This window comes from Gallus gallus, chromosome 4 (genome assembly GCF_016699485.2).
Source record: "Gallus gallus isolate bGalGal1 chromosome 4, bGalGal1.mat.broiler.GRCg7b, whole genome shotgun sequence".
Taxonomy (NCBI): domain Eukaryota; kingdom Metazoa; phylum Chordata; class Aves; order Galliformes; family Phasianidae; genus Gallus; species Gallus gallus.
In genome coordinates this window covers 34,420,019-34,435,525 of record NC_052535.1, presented here as the reverse complement: position 1 = coordinate 34,435,525, position 15,507 = coordinate 34,420,019, and the positions used below count along the sequence as shown (strand labels likewise).

Here is a 15,507-nt window from a genome sequence, read left to right as displayed (position 1 = left end):
ATAGTGGAGAAGAGATATGCCATTAGGTTGGGTCTTTGGCAGGGTTTTACTGTTAGATGTCTCTCTGTATGAGGAAGGAAAAATTAAGATGATCTGCAGGTTTGCTTCTTCACCGATTTTAACCTTTTTTTTGCCTTAATAGCACAGCCAGAAGAGTTATTGTGTATAAAGCTTGACTGGGCTGACAGAATAGCAAAGTTAAATACTAGTATGGAGGGCTTGGAAGAGAGAAGGTCTCACTGGCAGCTGGATTTATGCATGTATTTTCTTTTGCCTTCTTCTGTGTTCTGTCCTGCAGCATGGCACGCAGTGGGCCAGCTCTGGATGTGTTCTGTGCTCCTGTGCCCATGGGAAGGTGAGCTGCACGCCCATAGCCTGCCCGGTCCTCACCTGTGAAAGGGATGAGCTGCCATACACTGCCCAGGGAGCCTGTTGTCCCACGTGTGTGGGCCTTGGTGGTGAGTACCATGTGTGAAGAGGCTACACTGGCTCCAGTGATCCAAGTAGTATCTCTCTGACTGGAAATATACTTCTAGTTGCAGATTTAGAAAGCTTTTCTTCTTGTGTTCAGTTCCATTGAAAAGACACTGGGGTCAAGTGTTTTGCTTTGTTCTCCTTCCATCTTTCTACCATATTTGTATTTTTAACAGCTTCATTCACAAGCCAATAGCAAGTAGAAGATTGCAGCAGTCAGCAGGTGCGCCTAATATGTCTTTATTTTGGATATTGCAATCTGGAAAAAGAATACAGATATTTCCTACATAGTGAGGGCACTTGATGCACCTGAAAACTTGGGCTGTAAGTTCCAAAGATGTCTGAGCTGTTGGATACTTCATCTTATTAAAATCCAGTAGTGGAAGTGCATCCAGAGCTCTTAATTCACAAATCTAAAGCCCTTGAAAACTGTTGAAATTGTTGCTGTTATTTTCTGGTTTGACAAAAGAGAATTTTGAGTTCCAAGATGCACGAAGGCTATTTTTTACTTATGGGTGAAGGAAAGGGAAAAGAACAAACAAAAAAACCCTGACATTTTGTTATTTCTTAGAGCCCTGCTACTTTGATGGCCGTTTGTTCCGGGATGGTGAGGACTGGCGCCTTGGTCGGTGCTCCAAATGTGTCTGCAGGGATGGCGTGACTCAGTGCTTCACAGCTTCCTGTGAGGCTGTTCTGTGCAAACAGGTCAGGACTCAGCAGCCTTCTGGGGACACTACTCATGACTGTCTTCTTTCCCTTGGCAAGATCTGTTTCTCATGCAAACGTACAAGATAGCAGGGAGATCTGGGTGATTTGAAAAGAGGAGTATTTATATGTGGAGTGGTGGATGAGTCTTTCAGTGTAAACATGCTGTCTCTTCCCCTATACATTGTTTTTCCACTGACTTATTTGTATCATGTGTATGCTGTCTGATTGAGCACAATTATGCTCCAAAGAAGTGGTGGTTTTGGTTTTATAAAAAAAAAATGTAGAATCAATCAGAAAATATTTTTATTTCTTTGGGGGAAGGAAGGAAAGCACAAGATTTTAATGAGAGTTATCTTCATAAGCCTAAGTATTTGGTTGGCAGGTTTCGCTTACCATATTTATTTTTCTCAGGAAACCTAGCAATACAGTTGAAAATATCAGTCAAATTTCACAAGTCAAATGCTGATAAAATTCCCCTTAGGTGTAAGATGAAACAGAAGTCTCGGAGCGCTTTTCTTACATCTACTTAGAAATGAATAAAACAAGTAAGATGACTTAACCAAGCTCATGCAGTGACTCACTGCTTTAGCCCAAGTGGGACATTTCTGTCTCTGAGGTCTATGCTGTGGACAAATGATGAGTTCTTAGCACTTCCGCAGTGATAAAACCAGCCAACACATTACAGAATTGCATACAGTGTTAACATGCTGGTTAGTAGGGACAGCTATGCACAACACTGTGTACTCTATACAAGTGACTTGATTATTTTTCCAAGCTCTGCTTGTTGCATTGCATACTGGAAGTGCTTGAGAGTGTGTTGATGCTCTTTGGATTTCTTTTCCTTGGGACCACTGTGCCAGTTTTCTTGGGCACCTCAGTGTACTCCTTTACCACAGTATCTAATGCTAAGGACATCTTTGAAATACAGGAACTAGCTCTCCAGGAGTGTCTTTGTCTGGCCTTGACTTTGTTTTATACGAGCTACTGTTGCCCATGTTTTTATCTACTGATGTGCTCAAATGTTGAATCAAACTCCTTTGAAACGTTTGCTTCAGCTGAGCACACGTCCCTGTAGCACTGAGCAAAACAAAAGCAGTAGTCATAAACCTTCCTTCCTACTCCTGCTTACTCACATTTCTGTTAGTGGGCCAGATGTGTTGTCAGTTGTTTTTTATAGAAGGAACAAACACCTGTTTCCCTGCATGCTACTTGTTCTTTCCTGAGATACTCAGTTGCTATTAGTTGACTTACGTACTGTGCATTAAAACAAATTTATGCCTGCTTTACATCCTCCCTTCTGCACCACAAATGGACTGATGTTAACCTGCTGACTGATTGCGCTAATGTTTTATCAACTATTTATTAGAATTTAATAGTGGAAACAGAAATGGCTGTGTTGTTGCTGTGATGTATCTGGGAATAATCAGCTGTGATCATCCACGTTAATGCAGCAGGAAGCCAATTCTGGTAGTTCTCCACTTATTTCCAACCCAGGTGCCTTGGAAGGAGCATTTTCAGGATGTGCAGGGATTCTGTTCTGCTCTCAATCATACCTGATATTTTCTTACATATTCCTTTATCCCTTTCTTCCTTCTTTAGTGGCAAAGTTGCCAACTTATTTCACCATGATGTAAATAAGTAATGAAAAAGTTTAAATTGGAATACTCTAGTAAATTTTGTACTCTAGTAAACTTTGTGGAGGACACCAAAATGAGGTCACCATGCGTAAGGGATGGGATGCCAGCCAGAGAGACCTAGACAGGCTCCGGTAGTGGGCCTACTTGAATCTCATAAGGTTCAGCAAAGCCAAGTGCAAGGTGTTGCACCTGGGTTGTGGCAATCCTGCTATCAGTACAATCTGGGAGATGTGAGGGTAGAGTGCAGCACTGCTAAAGGGGATTTGAGTGTACTGGTGGATGGCAAGCTGGACATGAGCCAGCAGTGTGCACTTGAAGCCCGGAAAGCCAACCATATCCTAGGCTACGTCAAAAGAAGTGTGGCCAGCAGGTCGAGGGAGGTGATCCTGCCCCTCTACTCTGTGCTGGTGTGGCCTCAGCTGGAGTTCTGTGTTCAGAGTTGGAGTCCTCATTACAGGAGGGACATAGACCTATTGGCGTGCATCCAGAGGATGGCCACAAAAATAATCCAAGGGATGAAGCACTTCCCTTAGTAGGACAGGCTGAGAGAGCTGGGGCTGTACGGTCTGGAGAAGGCTGTGGAGATATGTGATAGCAACCTTTCAGTATCTAAAGGGAGACTATAAGAAAGAAAGATGGGCCGCAGACTTTGGAGCCAAAACCAAGCCTAGAGTGACTGTGGCTTATCACACAGATATTAAATGCCTGGAATTCCAGATAGTAATGCTGAATTCCGTGTTAACTTTTCATATGCTTATTTTATGTGTCTCTGCTGCTTTCTATTTAGGATGAAGTTTTGGTTATGTCTCCTGGAAAATGCTGTCCAGAATGTGTTCCAAAGTCCTGCTCGGTGTCAGGAAAGGTGTACCAGGTAACCTCTGATGAGCTACACCAAGAGCCCACATTCTGGCACATGCCTTTTTTCCTTCTCCCTTATGTCTGACTTTCTGCCAGCACTAATAGCATAGTATAACCATTTCTTTTTCTCTTCCTGGACAGCCAGAAGAGTTGAAAGAAATTAGGGCTAGATAAGGATTTGCTGACAAGCAGCAAGGAAGTTTGCGTGGTGAAGCAGATTAGACACTTATCTTTTCACACTTTTTTAAAGGAGGAAAGTAGAAAGCAATAGTGAAGGTCAAAGTATTTGTAGCACATGATTTTCTGCTAAGAACTATTTTTTGCTAATAATGGTAGTGACATTTGTGAGGCCTTCACTAGCTTGTAATTAATAGGAAGTACATACCACCACGTCATTTAGACCTCATGTATATTCTGCATGTTTGCTGATGGTGTAGAGATAATATTTCTTAAGAAAAGTTTGACACTGAGTACAGATATACGGAAAGAGTCATACTCAATAGGTTGCATAGATTTCTGGAAAGAACATTGTTATTTATGAAGAATATTTAACAGTTGCATACATCTCTCTTATTCTTTTTGAACAGCACGGAGAACGGTGGAAAAAAAATGCCTGCAGTGCATGTGCGTGTCATAGAGGGGCAGTCAGATGTCTGAGAGAAACCTGTGACTCTGTTATTTGTGAGAAGGTAGTTGAAAATCATTCAGTTCTGCTACCCTGACTGCTTGTGTCACTTTGCGCGTGTGCTTAGAGTCCCAATGAGCATGGCTAAGAGTTTCCTCTCAGTGGTATTCGATGCTTTGTAGGGGGAGAACAAAGTGCAGCGTTCCGGGAAGTGCTGTGAGGAGTGTGTGTCTTCCAAGGAAAACTGCTTGTATGATGGCACTATCAGGTACCACGGTGAGATGTGGAATATTACTCGCTGTGACTTCTGCATGTGTGATGAAGGTCAAGTGACTTGTCACAAAGCAGAGTGCGCCAAAGTAGAATGTGCCAAGGTAAGAAAGGTTTTCTTCTTTGAAAATGTACCAATTAAGTCCTGTGATTGTTTCACTCCTTTTTTTTTTTTTCCTTCCAAAGCTGACATTTTGAGACAAAAAAGCTGCCCTTCTTTTGGAGCTTCTTTTGTGCATTTACCTTGAAAATGCTTCACAGAAAAGGAGAGCGAACTCAGGATTTGCTATGCAAGGTTGACTGCTCACAAGGTTTGCATTGTGAAGCAAGGCAGGCTGAGTCAGTGGCTCATTTAACTTGGGTTATCTCCCACCCTGCTGTTTGCCTGCTAATGTTAGAGACATCTAATTTCAGTGACAACTGGCTTTACCTGGAGCTTAATGTGCAGAGAGATGCACAGGGCAGAGATAGTTAACAGGTAAAGAAATCGTAAGACAACCCAAGTTGGAAGGAACTGGCAAGGATCATTGAATCCAATTCCTGGCTTCACAATTCTGCATGCTATGGTGGCTTTCAGGAAGGTGGTTGAGCATCAAAGGCAGTATTCTATTTTTCTCCATTTTTTTCCATGCCATTCTGGGCATGGAAGTGAAGCCAGTGTTTTATTCCCAAGCTGTTTACTTTAAACGCCCTGACAGATTATGTTGTAGTTGCTCCATAATGGATATGCAAAATGCATTAGATAGATTTAAATATTTCTTATACACACACTCTTGTGCAAAGACACACATTTTGGATTGCCTTTTTGCAGTGCAGTAAGACTTCTACCTTGCTTCTCACGGTGTCTGTTTTAATCAGTGGGCTGGCACTTGGTTTTTGCCAGCTACTCCACAGTCAGTGAAGAGAAAGGAAGAAACTGTAGCCATCTGAGTTTTCTCTCAGTAACAGGGTTTTCCTGGTGACTGCCTGCATGCCAAATTTTGAGTGGTAGTGTGCTTGTGTTGTGCCTGAAGTCTGCATAGTGCACATAATGGGATCACCAGATTAGATTGTTTAGATGTTCAAAAAAGTTAGAGTTTGCACACAGGGTCCCAGATGATGTATCACACAGAGAGGATGTATCTAGGAATAGATGCATGTGTTCATCTGAGACAAACAAAAACAAAAAACAAACAACAGAAATACGTTGACCCAAACCCTTGTCAGTGGTGTAGTGATGATTATCATCTAACCTTAAACTGCTCGGAGAGATTTTTCTGGATGGAAAGTTGTGACTGTCATAAAATCCTGAGCACTTGGCATCTGTTTCAGTCAGCTTCCTGCATGCTTTTGGCTGTAAATTGGATCATTTACACTAATGATGATGGCATGCTGTCACGGCTCAGTAGGGAAAATTATTTAATATTCATGCTCATATCTTGGGTTCTGACACAGAATCCATTATGCAGAAAAGCCAGGGATATTTTACAGGGTGATGGCAGGAGATGATGACACATAAGGTTCAAAAGGAAGGGTTCAAAAGTGTGAACATTATCACTCATGCAGCTCTTTTTCAAACTTAGGTTCTCAAAAGTAGCCATCCAGCTCAAAGCCTGAGCATCTCAAAGCAATACAAATTGTCAGAGTATGAACTGCTGCAATTTCAAATTGAATGAAATGTAATTGCTAGGAGGACAGAGAGAGGAAGGCAGTGTCCTTTGTTGCAGACAAGAGTTTTGTTCCCTCTTGATATATTTGTGTGAGGATTTATTATCTCTTAGGATAGTTTCCTCAAGTTAGGCGTAGTCACAGTTTACGTAAGTAGTACAATGTACATATTAATTAACTGCAATAAAATATTCACTCTGAAAGCAAATAAGATATTTTTTTTCCTTTCCTTCTTCCTTTTTTTCAAAGTTAGGAACCTGCATTAACAAATCTGTTGTGAAGCTAGGAACATTTGGATTCTCTCTATTAAGGCACTATTAATTTTCTGGTCACATCATCCTGTTTAAAGTGCGATGCCACAGATGTGAACTGCAAATCCTAGACAGCTCAACACAGTATAGTAGCATTATGTGAGGGTAGAGTGGAGGCTTAGCTGTTAAACCTTTTCAAAGAAACTTGTGCAGAACTGCCGTATGAAAGTGTCTGCAGGGATTCTGACCTAATCTTCAGAAAGCCATTTTCAGAAGGTACTGGTAAGCTAGGGATACAAGTTACGTGGCAGGCTGGGATAGTTTTGGATGTAAAAATGGATGCTCTCAACCAAGACCACTGAAACTCAGCATCACAAAATGCTGCTGGAGCGCTTTCCAGCAGCTGGTATTGAGCACTCTGGTGACAATGCTCAGGTATGTGTCAGAGGAATATCTCCCATAGCCACTCTCTCTTCTGAGCCTTGGCAGAGCAGCGTGCTTGTGAGTTTTTTGTGGAGGGGTAGGATAGTCATGTTCTTTAACTAGTTGTTCTCAGTTTTTCTATAGTTTGTGTTCATGTGTGTGGGTGGGGATATAGGTCGGGATAAGGATGGGAGAGTTTACAGTCCGTAGTAATGACATGAGGTTCAACATTGCCAACAGCAATTTGAAGTAATGATTTAAGTAGCAAAAATGTATATAACCAGCAAAGAGAGATTTTGGTTGTGTGTGGTCCTCAAAGACCAAAAACTGCTCTTTCTCTCCTCTTGCCCCTTCTCAGAAATGCCTGAGGCCTACCAGAGTGTGGCTGGGATTAGCTGTTGACATTGGTGAACAACTGACTGGTGACATTACTGCCCCGTCTGTGTGTAAAGTAGGTCACATACAGATATTGGTGGCAAGGTGAAAAATATCTTGGAGTGACTGTGCTGGAACGCGTGCTTGGCTGGTGTAAATCAGCAGAGCTGTTTAAAAACAACCAAAGTTGTTAAACTTTGGTGCCCAGTTAAATTTTGTGAGCCAGCTGAAGAAACAAGCGACACGCTGAAAGGGAAACCAACAATAGCTGTGGGATTTCTTTGGGTATATGAGCTTCTTGCAAACACTTAATGAACACTTAATGAACCTAATTTAATCATTCATTTGTAGCTTCTTTATTGTAGTGGCTTTGTAGACTAATGTCTTTTTTATGACTGGTATATATCACCTTGCCTATGTTTACAGTGCATGAGAATCGAGTCTAGAGAAACAACTCATATCAGGAAATAGAAGCTGTTTCTTTTGAGCTGTGTCCTAATTCCTTAAGAGAGAGCCTTCCTTTTTCCGGAATGATCAGCTTCCACTTAGGCACAAGAAGTTCTGACCAGTCAGGGCACCTCATTTTCTCCTCTTACTGATAAATTATTATCTCCAAGCCAGAGTTATTGGTTATGTAAGTGAAACCTGTGGAGTTCTACGTTGTAATGAAGAACAGGGTTTTTCTTCCTGGCATAAATAGAGCATGTGCTTTGAAACTCTACTGGACAAAAAAGCAGAGCATTGGAAATGAAGTTACCTTCATTTGAATGCCTATGCATTCAGATCTTGACAGTGGTCCAGTAAAGTCCTGGAGAAGGACAGTAAAAAATGGTATCCGCGTTCTCTATATATGTAGTGGATTACACTCAGGTGTTCTTTCTCAGCAAGATATATTGATAGTCTTATCACTGAGTTCCCTAGCCTTTTCTGAGGTTTGTTCTGCAACTGCAATATTCATTAAGTTCATTTTTCAAACTGTACTTACAGAGATGAAATAGGATGCAGAGAAGATAACATGAAATGAAATACTGAAGATTGCATTCCAGGGCGAGAGCTGCTCTGCCTCTGCATTCCACGGTATTTTTGGTATTGTTGATTCCATTTGAATTGCTGCAAGCTTTCTCTTCACAGGGTGAAGAATTAATTCACTTAGATGGGAAGTGCTGTCCTGAATGTATTTCAAGTAATCGTCATTGTTTTTACAAAGAACATACCAAAGCTGTAAGTATCACGATACTTTGGAGCAGTAATAGAGAATTCTGCTTGTGAAGGTTTGGAGAAGTGACTCTCCCGAGTTCTGAGAAGGACATTATTTGCAGTGTAGCAGAAAAATAATTTGTTACTGTGGATTGCTTTTAAAATGTATGGAATTTGTAAAATTTACATTGTTTATATTGTGTGCATCTACTACAGAGATTTGCCTTGCTTTCCCTTCTGCAGTATAATCAATCATTTCCCATTAATATTTAATCTCTGTACTCATTGGTTTCCTGTGCATCTCATGGAGGTTAAGATACCTTATTTGTGACCTGTTTGGTAGAGGCTGTCTAGCAGAGGCAATGCATAATGTTCTGCCTGTATCATTTACTACAGTGTTCACCATGACCAGTCCATTATTTTACAAATATTTTCAAGGAACTTCTTAACCTTCTTAAGTTATATAGAAAGAAAACAAAATGTGGTTAAAATATACCAGTAATGGTCTTCTCATTGCTCTTGTAGATGAGAGCTGGACCTGGTGGCTGCTGCTCTTTGCCAACAGATTTCAGAAGTGAAAAATTTAATGCTGATTTTGTTGTTATTGTTTGTTTTGGTTTTTAATGCTAATACTTTACTTTTCTTTCTTGGATCTCTCTCTGACCCAATATATTATATTGGGCCACAGATAAAATATATTAAGATGTTAGGTTTATTCCAGTTTGTGCTTTATTCTTTTCAAGAGGAACTGCCACAAAAGCATTTAAAATGCTTGCTGACTCGTTTCTGCCTTTTTACTTCCTCACATGGTACCAGCAGAGCCTCAGCCGTCAAGGGCAGCTTTGTTGACCTTCTGAGCAGACCCAGATATGCAGATTGCAGGAGGGGGGACAGAGATCTCTCTCCTCCATTTACCAGGCAGCTGGCAGTGTCAGATGGGATGGTTAGTTCTGAGGAAAGCAAATAGCACCACCTCAGTCTGTGTGGCCAGTCCTTTTAAAGTAGAACAAGGCAACGGAAGAGAGGAGTAAAGTAAGTAAAATACTTTCAAGGTTAGAAGGAGGTTTAAACTGTGACAAGAAGGTCATTATTCAAACAAATACATTCAGACCCAGAACAGATTAAGGATATCTGCTCAAACACATGTTCCTGAAGCGTGGGGAAAAAAAGTGGACAAGTGAGGCAGCAAAGTTCGGAGACATGAGAAAGTGCTTTGAGTTAGAGAAAATGGAGGTGAGTGCTAGAAGAAGAAAGGCCTTAGTGCTAACTGAAAAGCATCCCCCTGTAGAGGGAGTGCTAAGAGGGAATGTGATCAGGGGGTCAGTGGCCATGGACTGCACTCTGCAGGCTCTTTGCAGATTGCCTTGATTTGGAAAGACAAAGCAGGCAAGAGGTATAGAGATGAATGGTTTCATGACAACTGGCCTCAGAGCTGAAACAGTTGCAGAGATGTTTAGCTTACTGCTGTCACTGGTGTAGCCTTGAAGTTTATCTGGGGACTTCCATATATGAAAAAAACACCCCTTTTATGAAGAGACTATCCTTCACCACAGAAGAAGTAAGCAGCAGGAAATCCTTGCTGGGTGGCAGACCAGGCGTTACTGCTGAGGCACTGTCTTGATTTGGTTTGACTGCAGAGCAGCTGTGCTGGTGGTGCAAAGCACTAATCCTGGCTGTTGGGTGTCATATTATGCAGAGCGGAGAGACGTGGAAGGAAGGGCTGTGCAGAGAGTGTGAATGCCGCGACTCAGAGGTGGTCTGCTTTCAGCTCTCCTGTCCTCCCTGCCCACCGGGCAGCATGGCTGTCAGGGAGAAGGGTGATTGCTGTCCACGCTGCCAGCCAGGTATGGACCCAATGTCTGTTGTTGTGATTCGTTACTCTTATTAGTCCTTTATCCCTTTCGTCACTCCTTTTGGGTGGGAGCACATGCATTGCACACTCATCTGACACAGGGCACATCTTGGGATCCCGGCTGTCCCTTGTCTCCCTCATGCTGGTCTGACACATGCAGTGAATTTTAACTCGTCTTCAATCTGCAGCTGCAAAGAAGCTGGTTTCTGTAATTCCGTTTACTGGAGAGGCATAGGGCTCCGTCCTAAGGATGGAAGCCAGTCCTACTGACTTCTCTTACTTTAAATCATAGCTTTCTTTTGTCAAGAGCCTTTTCTTGAGGGTGGTGTTTTGAAAGTGTTTTGTCTTCTTTTTTTCAACACAAATTTTATAATGCAGATGTCTGTCTTTGCAAATCTTAACGAGAGTTTTGGAGTTTATCGGCTCATGATTATTTCTTGGGAGTGGGAAGGAGAAAGAACGTGTTTATGGTGCCACAGGCTCACCTGGGGCAGAACTGCTGCCAGTTAATGATTGTTTGGAAAAATCGGAATAGCCTTAGCTATAGATTAATTTTACATATAAATTCATCTTTTTCCCCAGGATGTTTTCCTTCTCCTTCATTTACACGTGACAGTTAGTGGGCTTTACATTTTGTAGTTGATAGGCTTTATCTGTGGTTTGCTAATTTTTCATTTTGGTAGCTGTTCTTGTTGTATTCATCTAACTTTGGTTTTATCACAGTGCTCCAGTTAATGGTTTATCTGTGTAAAAAGAAAATAGCTTCACAGTTTAATTATACTGTCGTTTGCAGGAGTGGCTTGGAACATTTGCTATATTAATGTGTTAAAGCTTGTTATTTACTGTATGCTAATAAAAATGCAAAGCACTGCAAATTGAAAAGTGAGGAAAATGGGTTCGGGGTAGTTCAGATAAAATTGTCCTAGATTTTCTAAATGGAACAGCATCTGCACCGGCTCCAATGGAGGGGACAGATTATGAAGTGCTCTCTGGACCTGCCTGTCGTCTTTCTTATCAAGAGGTGCCAGTGTACTGGTAACCCTTGAAAATACTGGCCTCTTAGTTTGGCTTCTGCACTGGTAGTGCTCTGGAAAATGTATACTTTGAAGTCATGGTATTGGACTTACAGAGCCAAACCTGCGTTTTTGTATCCTAAAATGTAAACGGACACTTCCTTTACTGAAGCCTGGAGTTTTCCCTTTATCTCTTTTGCACTGGAGACTATGAGAAACAAATAAAGAACCCAGCCTGCAGCAGTTTGACTTGTGAACCCAGAGCATCAGCCTCTAACACATCTGCGTCCTTAAAGCCAGTAAAAATGTATTCCTGCTTCTCACAGATGTGCTGGGGGAAGCAGGCATACAGAACCCATTTATTCTCATCCACTGTAGAGCATCTATCCCCAAGCATAGTTGTGTTTTGTAAAAAACAACAAATATGCCACTCACTAGGAACATTTGAAATGGAGCAGAGGGATTTTTGGTTTTGGTACTTAAAGAAAGATTGTCCATTCTGTACCTGTCTGAGCAGTCAGTTCATTGTCAGTTTGTGAGGATGGAACTGCATGTAACCTTTGGGAAGTTACTGGTAAGAAAGTCCCAATACTTTCCTTAGATAAAGCTGCCTGGAAACTTGCAGGTTATTTAGTGTAAATGGAGAGTTTTCAGCAGTGAGATCCTTTCTGCTGATTTGTCAGAAAGGAGCAGACAGCTTTTCTTCCAGCAAGCAGAAATAGCTCAATGGTAAAGAAAAAAACAGTCTTTTTTCCTGGTCTCTGCAGAGAGACCAGACGTATCTTTTGAGGAAATATCTGTGGTCAAGAAATTCTTCTACAGCACTGTGACATAAAGCTTCTGACCGGAGGAGATGTGGTCTGCCACTGTACTTTGACCTGATGTCGGTGCATCAGGTGACTTATTGCAGAGTTTGCACGAAGGAAACTGAAATGTAGGTTGTTTTGGGCCGTTAATTCCTGATCGCTTATGTTTTTTACTGCTGTACAACAGTGTGGTCAAGAAATTTCTGTCTTATTGATAGCCTAGGAAACCAGAGTCTTTACAGTACCCTCCCACATATAGGGACACAACAATAGAATATTTAGCCCTTTGCTTGCCAGTTTGGAAGAAAACCATTCCAAAAATAACGGAACATGAACCAGCAAGATAAGCTAGTAATTAATTTTACTTTTATTTTGGATTATGCATTTCTTTCTCTCTTTTCGACTGCAAACACTGCTGATGGTTTTTGCCCTTGTGTCTTTTCTTTGCACCAGGGAAGTGCCACCCAGACTGTTTGACCTGCTCGCAGTCCTTTGATCACTGTATTGCCTGCCGTGATGTGAAGAAGCAGCTGCAGAATGGGCGCTGTGTGGAGACCTGTGGGTCAGGCTTCTATCAGGATGGGGGGACTTGCTTAGGTAAGCTCTGCAAGGGTTGTACACTGCCAAATGACTGTTTTCTGTGGCTTGCTTTGCATTTGTTTGCAGAATCCCACAGGCTTACTCTATATAGACTGTCAAGCTCTGTTTGGAAAAGTATTGAGGCACGATACGGAGTGGTAGCCATAGGCTTAGAACTTTAGGAGGTTTCAAATGAGAGTGAATTCTTAAATTCTTTTGCCAGAGTGAGATGAAATTGTCTCTTTTCATCAGAGCAGAGGTGTTTTGCTGCATCAGGACGTTTGGAATTAATGCATTTTACTTTTCCTCTCTTGGAAGCCTGCAATGAAACATGCTCAGCCTGTACGAATGGTTTTGAGTGTTCCTCATGCCAGACGTCCCTGCTGATGAAGAATGGGCAGTGTGTGACTTCATGTGGGAAGGGATTCTTTCAGGATCAACTCATATGTGCAGGTAACTTGAAGCAAAAAAAGACTGCAGTGCTTTGTAATAGCAAAATGGCAGACAAAGCAGTATCCAAATGATTAGATATACTCTCTGTTGGGGGACTTGCTGTTGACATAGGTGTTAATGTTCACCCTAGAGTAAAGTGAGGAGTGATCAGAGGAACCAAGTTGTACGGTATAAAACTGATTACTGGTTGGGGAAATACTCATTAAAATTCCTGAGCTGATGAGTTTGGTAAAACTCCCTGCTTTTGAACTCTGCAGTTTCAGATTTCCACCACAGCCCTCTTTCAGTTCAGAATTCTCTTCTGGAAACATGACTGTGTTTCTTGTGTTGAGGATGCAGAGCAGAGTGTGTGCTTTAATTTTATTAAGGATGTAACACCCTGAACTGTGCCTGACAATCTGATCTCCATAGGAGTTTTCTTTTAGCTCATTGTGGACTAAGCTGCAGCTGCTAATGCTTAACCTCTGAGGAGGCAGTACTTTGAGGTATGGGGAAAATTACTTGGAGGGATGGAGGATTGATAGGAACAGAAAAACACACAGTAAAGACTTGATAAAAATGGTTTTTGTTCTGTTCTGCCATCATTCATTTCATATGTTGCTCTCTCTTCATGGAAGTTGGTAGGGCTGACTGTTCTTAAGAAGAATATTGATCAAGTAAATTAGTAATTCCACAAGACAACTGGCGTGTGTCTAAATCCTAAACCCCATTGTGTTTAGAGAGACTGAGATGAAGATAGCAGTGTTACAGTTTTGTATTCGATAGGACTATAATAGTGCTTTTATGAGCTTCTCCTGCTCCTTTGAAATATTTGTATTTTTCCCAAACTATAATGCAGCAGCTTTTTCATCATGACAGTTTGTTTTCTCTAAAGTTACTACTTTTCTCCTCTTGATGTTGGCCTTTTTTTGAAGGCTTCTTATTGTTTCTACAGCTCTAATTCAGCAACAGTGTGGAGCACATGCTCAACTTCCTGAGCTACCATTTTAATTTCTTTGAAACTAGCCTTGCTGCTTAAAATTAAACAAAAACATAGAGCATTGAGCAGATTTCAAAGGAAAGCACTTTAGATTCTAAGTCCAGCTTCCTTTTCTAAAGTGGCTTGCCTTGAAGAGGTGACCATTTGTTTCATGTTTTGAAAGTCTGAGAAACCTCTGTCTTTCAGCACTGACTTCAGACTAGGGCCCCTTTGTGCACGTATAGAGAAGAAAAAAGAGACCCAATCCAAAAGAATTTACAGTCTTAAGTATCAAATAATCTTCTACTTCATTTGGTTTTATTTTACCATTTCCTTTCCACCTGCTACCAGTATTTTAATTGGCAGTTCCTATGTACTGCTGCAGCAGGAGGGAAAGGCTAATGTTTCATTTTATTACTGGTTTGTAGATTACTGATTGGACATTCCATCCAAATTTGCAGTCACGCATGCTTGTAGTTGAAAGTTGCTGGGAAAATTTGTTCCTGTTTCCTCAGGGGAATTAAACTGATTTGCTTTAGTTCTGCCTGGCTGCATTTTCTGGATAAAGTAAAACTGGTGGAATAAGTCTTAAATTTCAGATACAGTCCATAATTCGTTTCCATTCACTCCTTCTTTGTATTCTCTTCATTTTACAGATCTGTAATCTGATTGCCCAGATGGGCCTTAGGCTGTTCAGGAATATTTTTCTCATAATCATTGTAACAACTGTGATAAGCATGTTCCAAAATCATAAAAAGAATGAACTAGGCTGCATTAATAGTTACTGTTCCAGTAAAGCCTCTCTTGAGGAATTCACTCTGGAGATGAAAAACACCCGTAAAAACAGGTTTCCTACTCCATTCTGCTGTTGAGGCACCGTTGTCTGCATTGCAACAAAAGACAATTAATTAGTCTTTCCTTTTGTTCAGGTTTTATAACACCTGGTTTAACTGAATGTACTTGGACTTTTGGCAGACAGTTGTTTCTTGATCTCTTCCCACTTTTAGCCTTACACCAAGGTTGTTTCATGCCTTTCCCCCCACACCTACTTATTTAAAGTGTTAAAACGATTAAGAGAATGTAAAGTTGAGAACACATAGTGGTGTATTTAAAGATCATAGTTCACTTTGGATTGGGCTTAAGGCAGAGTGGCAGATGAAGGCTTCCCTGTAAGAAATAGGTCTTGAAAACAGTTCAGAAGCCTACACCAAAGGCAAACCAAAGTGAAGCAAAAATAAAAGATGTCTGCCTGCCTAGTAGAGCAGAAGGGCTCAAAGGACTTGTAGTGTTCAGTGCTCTCATTACATTTTTCTAACTTAATTATTTATGTTTTTCAAGATTATTCAAAAGCTTAGGCAGAACACATGTTTCTGCTTTGATC

The 15,507-nt window shown here is 41.2% G+C and overlaps 1 protein-coding gene across 3 annotated transcripts in view; it reads left to right on the top strand.

Moving 5' to 3' along the window:
• FRAS1 (Fraser extracellular matrix complex subunit 1) overlaps positions 1-15,507 on the top strand; it is a 164,037-nt gene that overhangs the window by 60,708 nt on the left and 87,822 nt on the right. For all 3 annotated transcript variants that reach the window (XM_025150292.3, XM_420470.8, XM_015276618.4), the window contains exons 5-13: positions 299-458; positions 1,046-1,179; positions 3,607-3,690; positions 4,265-4,366; positions 4,485-4,676; positions 8,400-8,489; positions 10,162-10,309; positions 12,590-12,733; positions 13,034-13,168. In XM_025150292.3, coding sequence (XP_025006060.2) covers positions 299-458; positions 1,046-1,179; positions 3,607-3,690; positions 4,265-4,366; positions 4,485-4,676; positions 8,400-8,489; positions 10,162-10,309; positions 12,590-12,733; positions 13,034-13,168 — 1,189 coding nt within the window. The remainder of the gene's footprint in view (positions 1-298; positions 459-1,045; positions 1,180-3,606; positions 3,691-4,264; positions 4,367-4,484; positions 4,677-8,399; positions 8,490-10,161; positions 10,310-12,589; positions 12,734-13,033; positions 13,169-15,507) is intronic.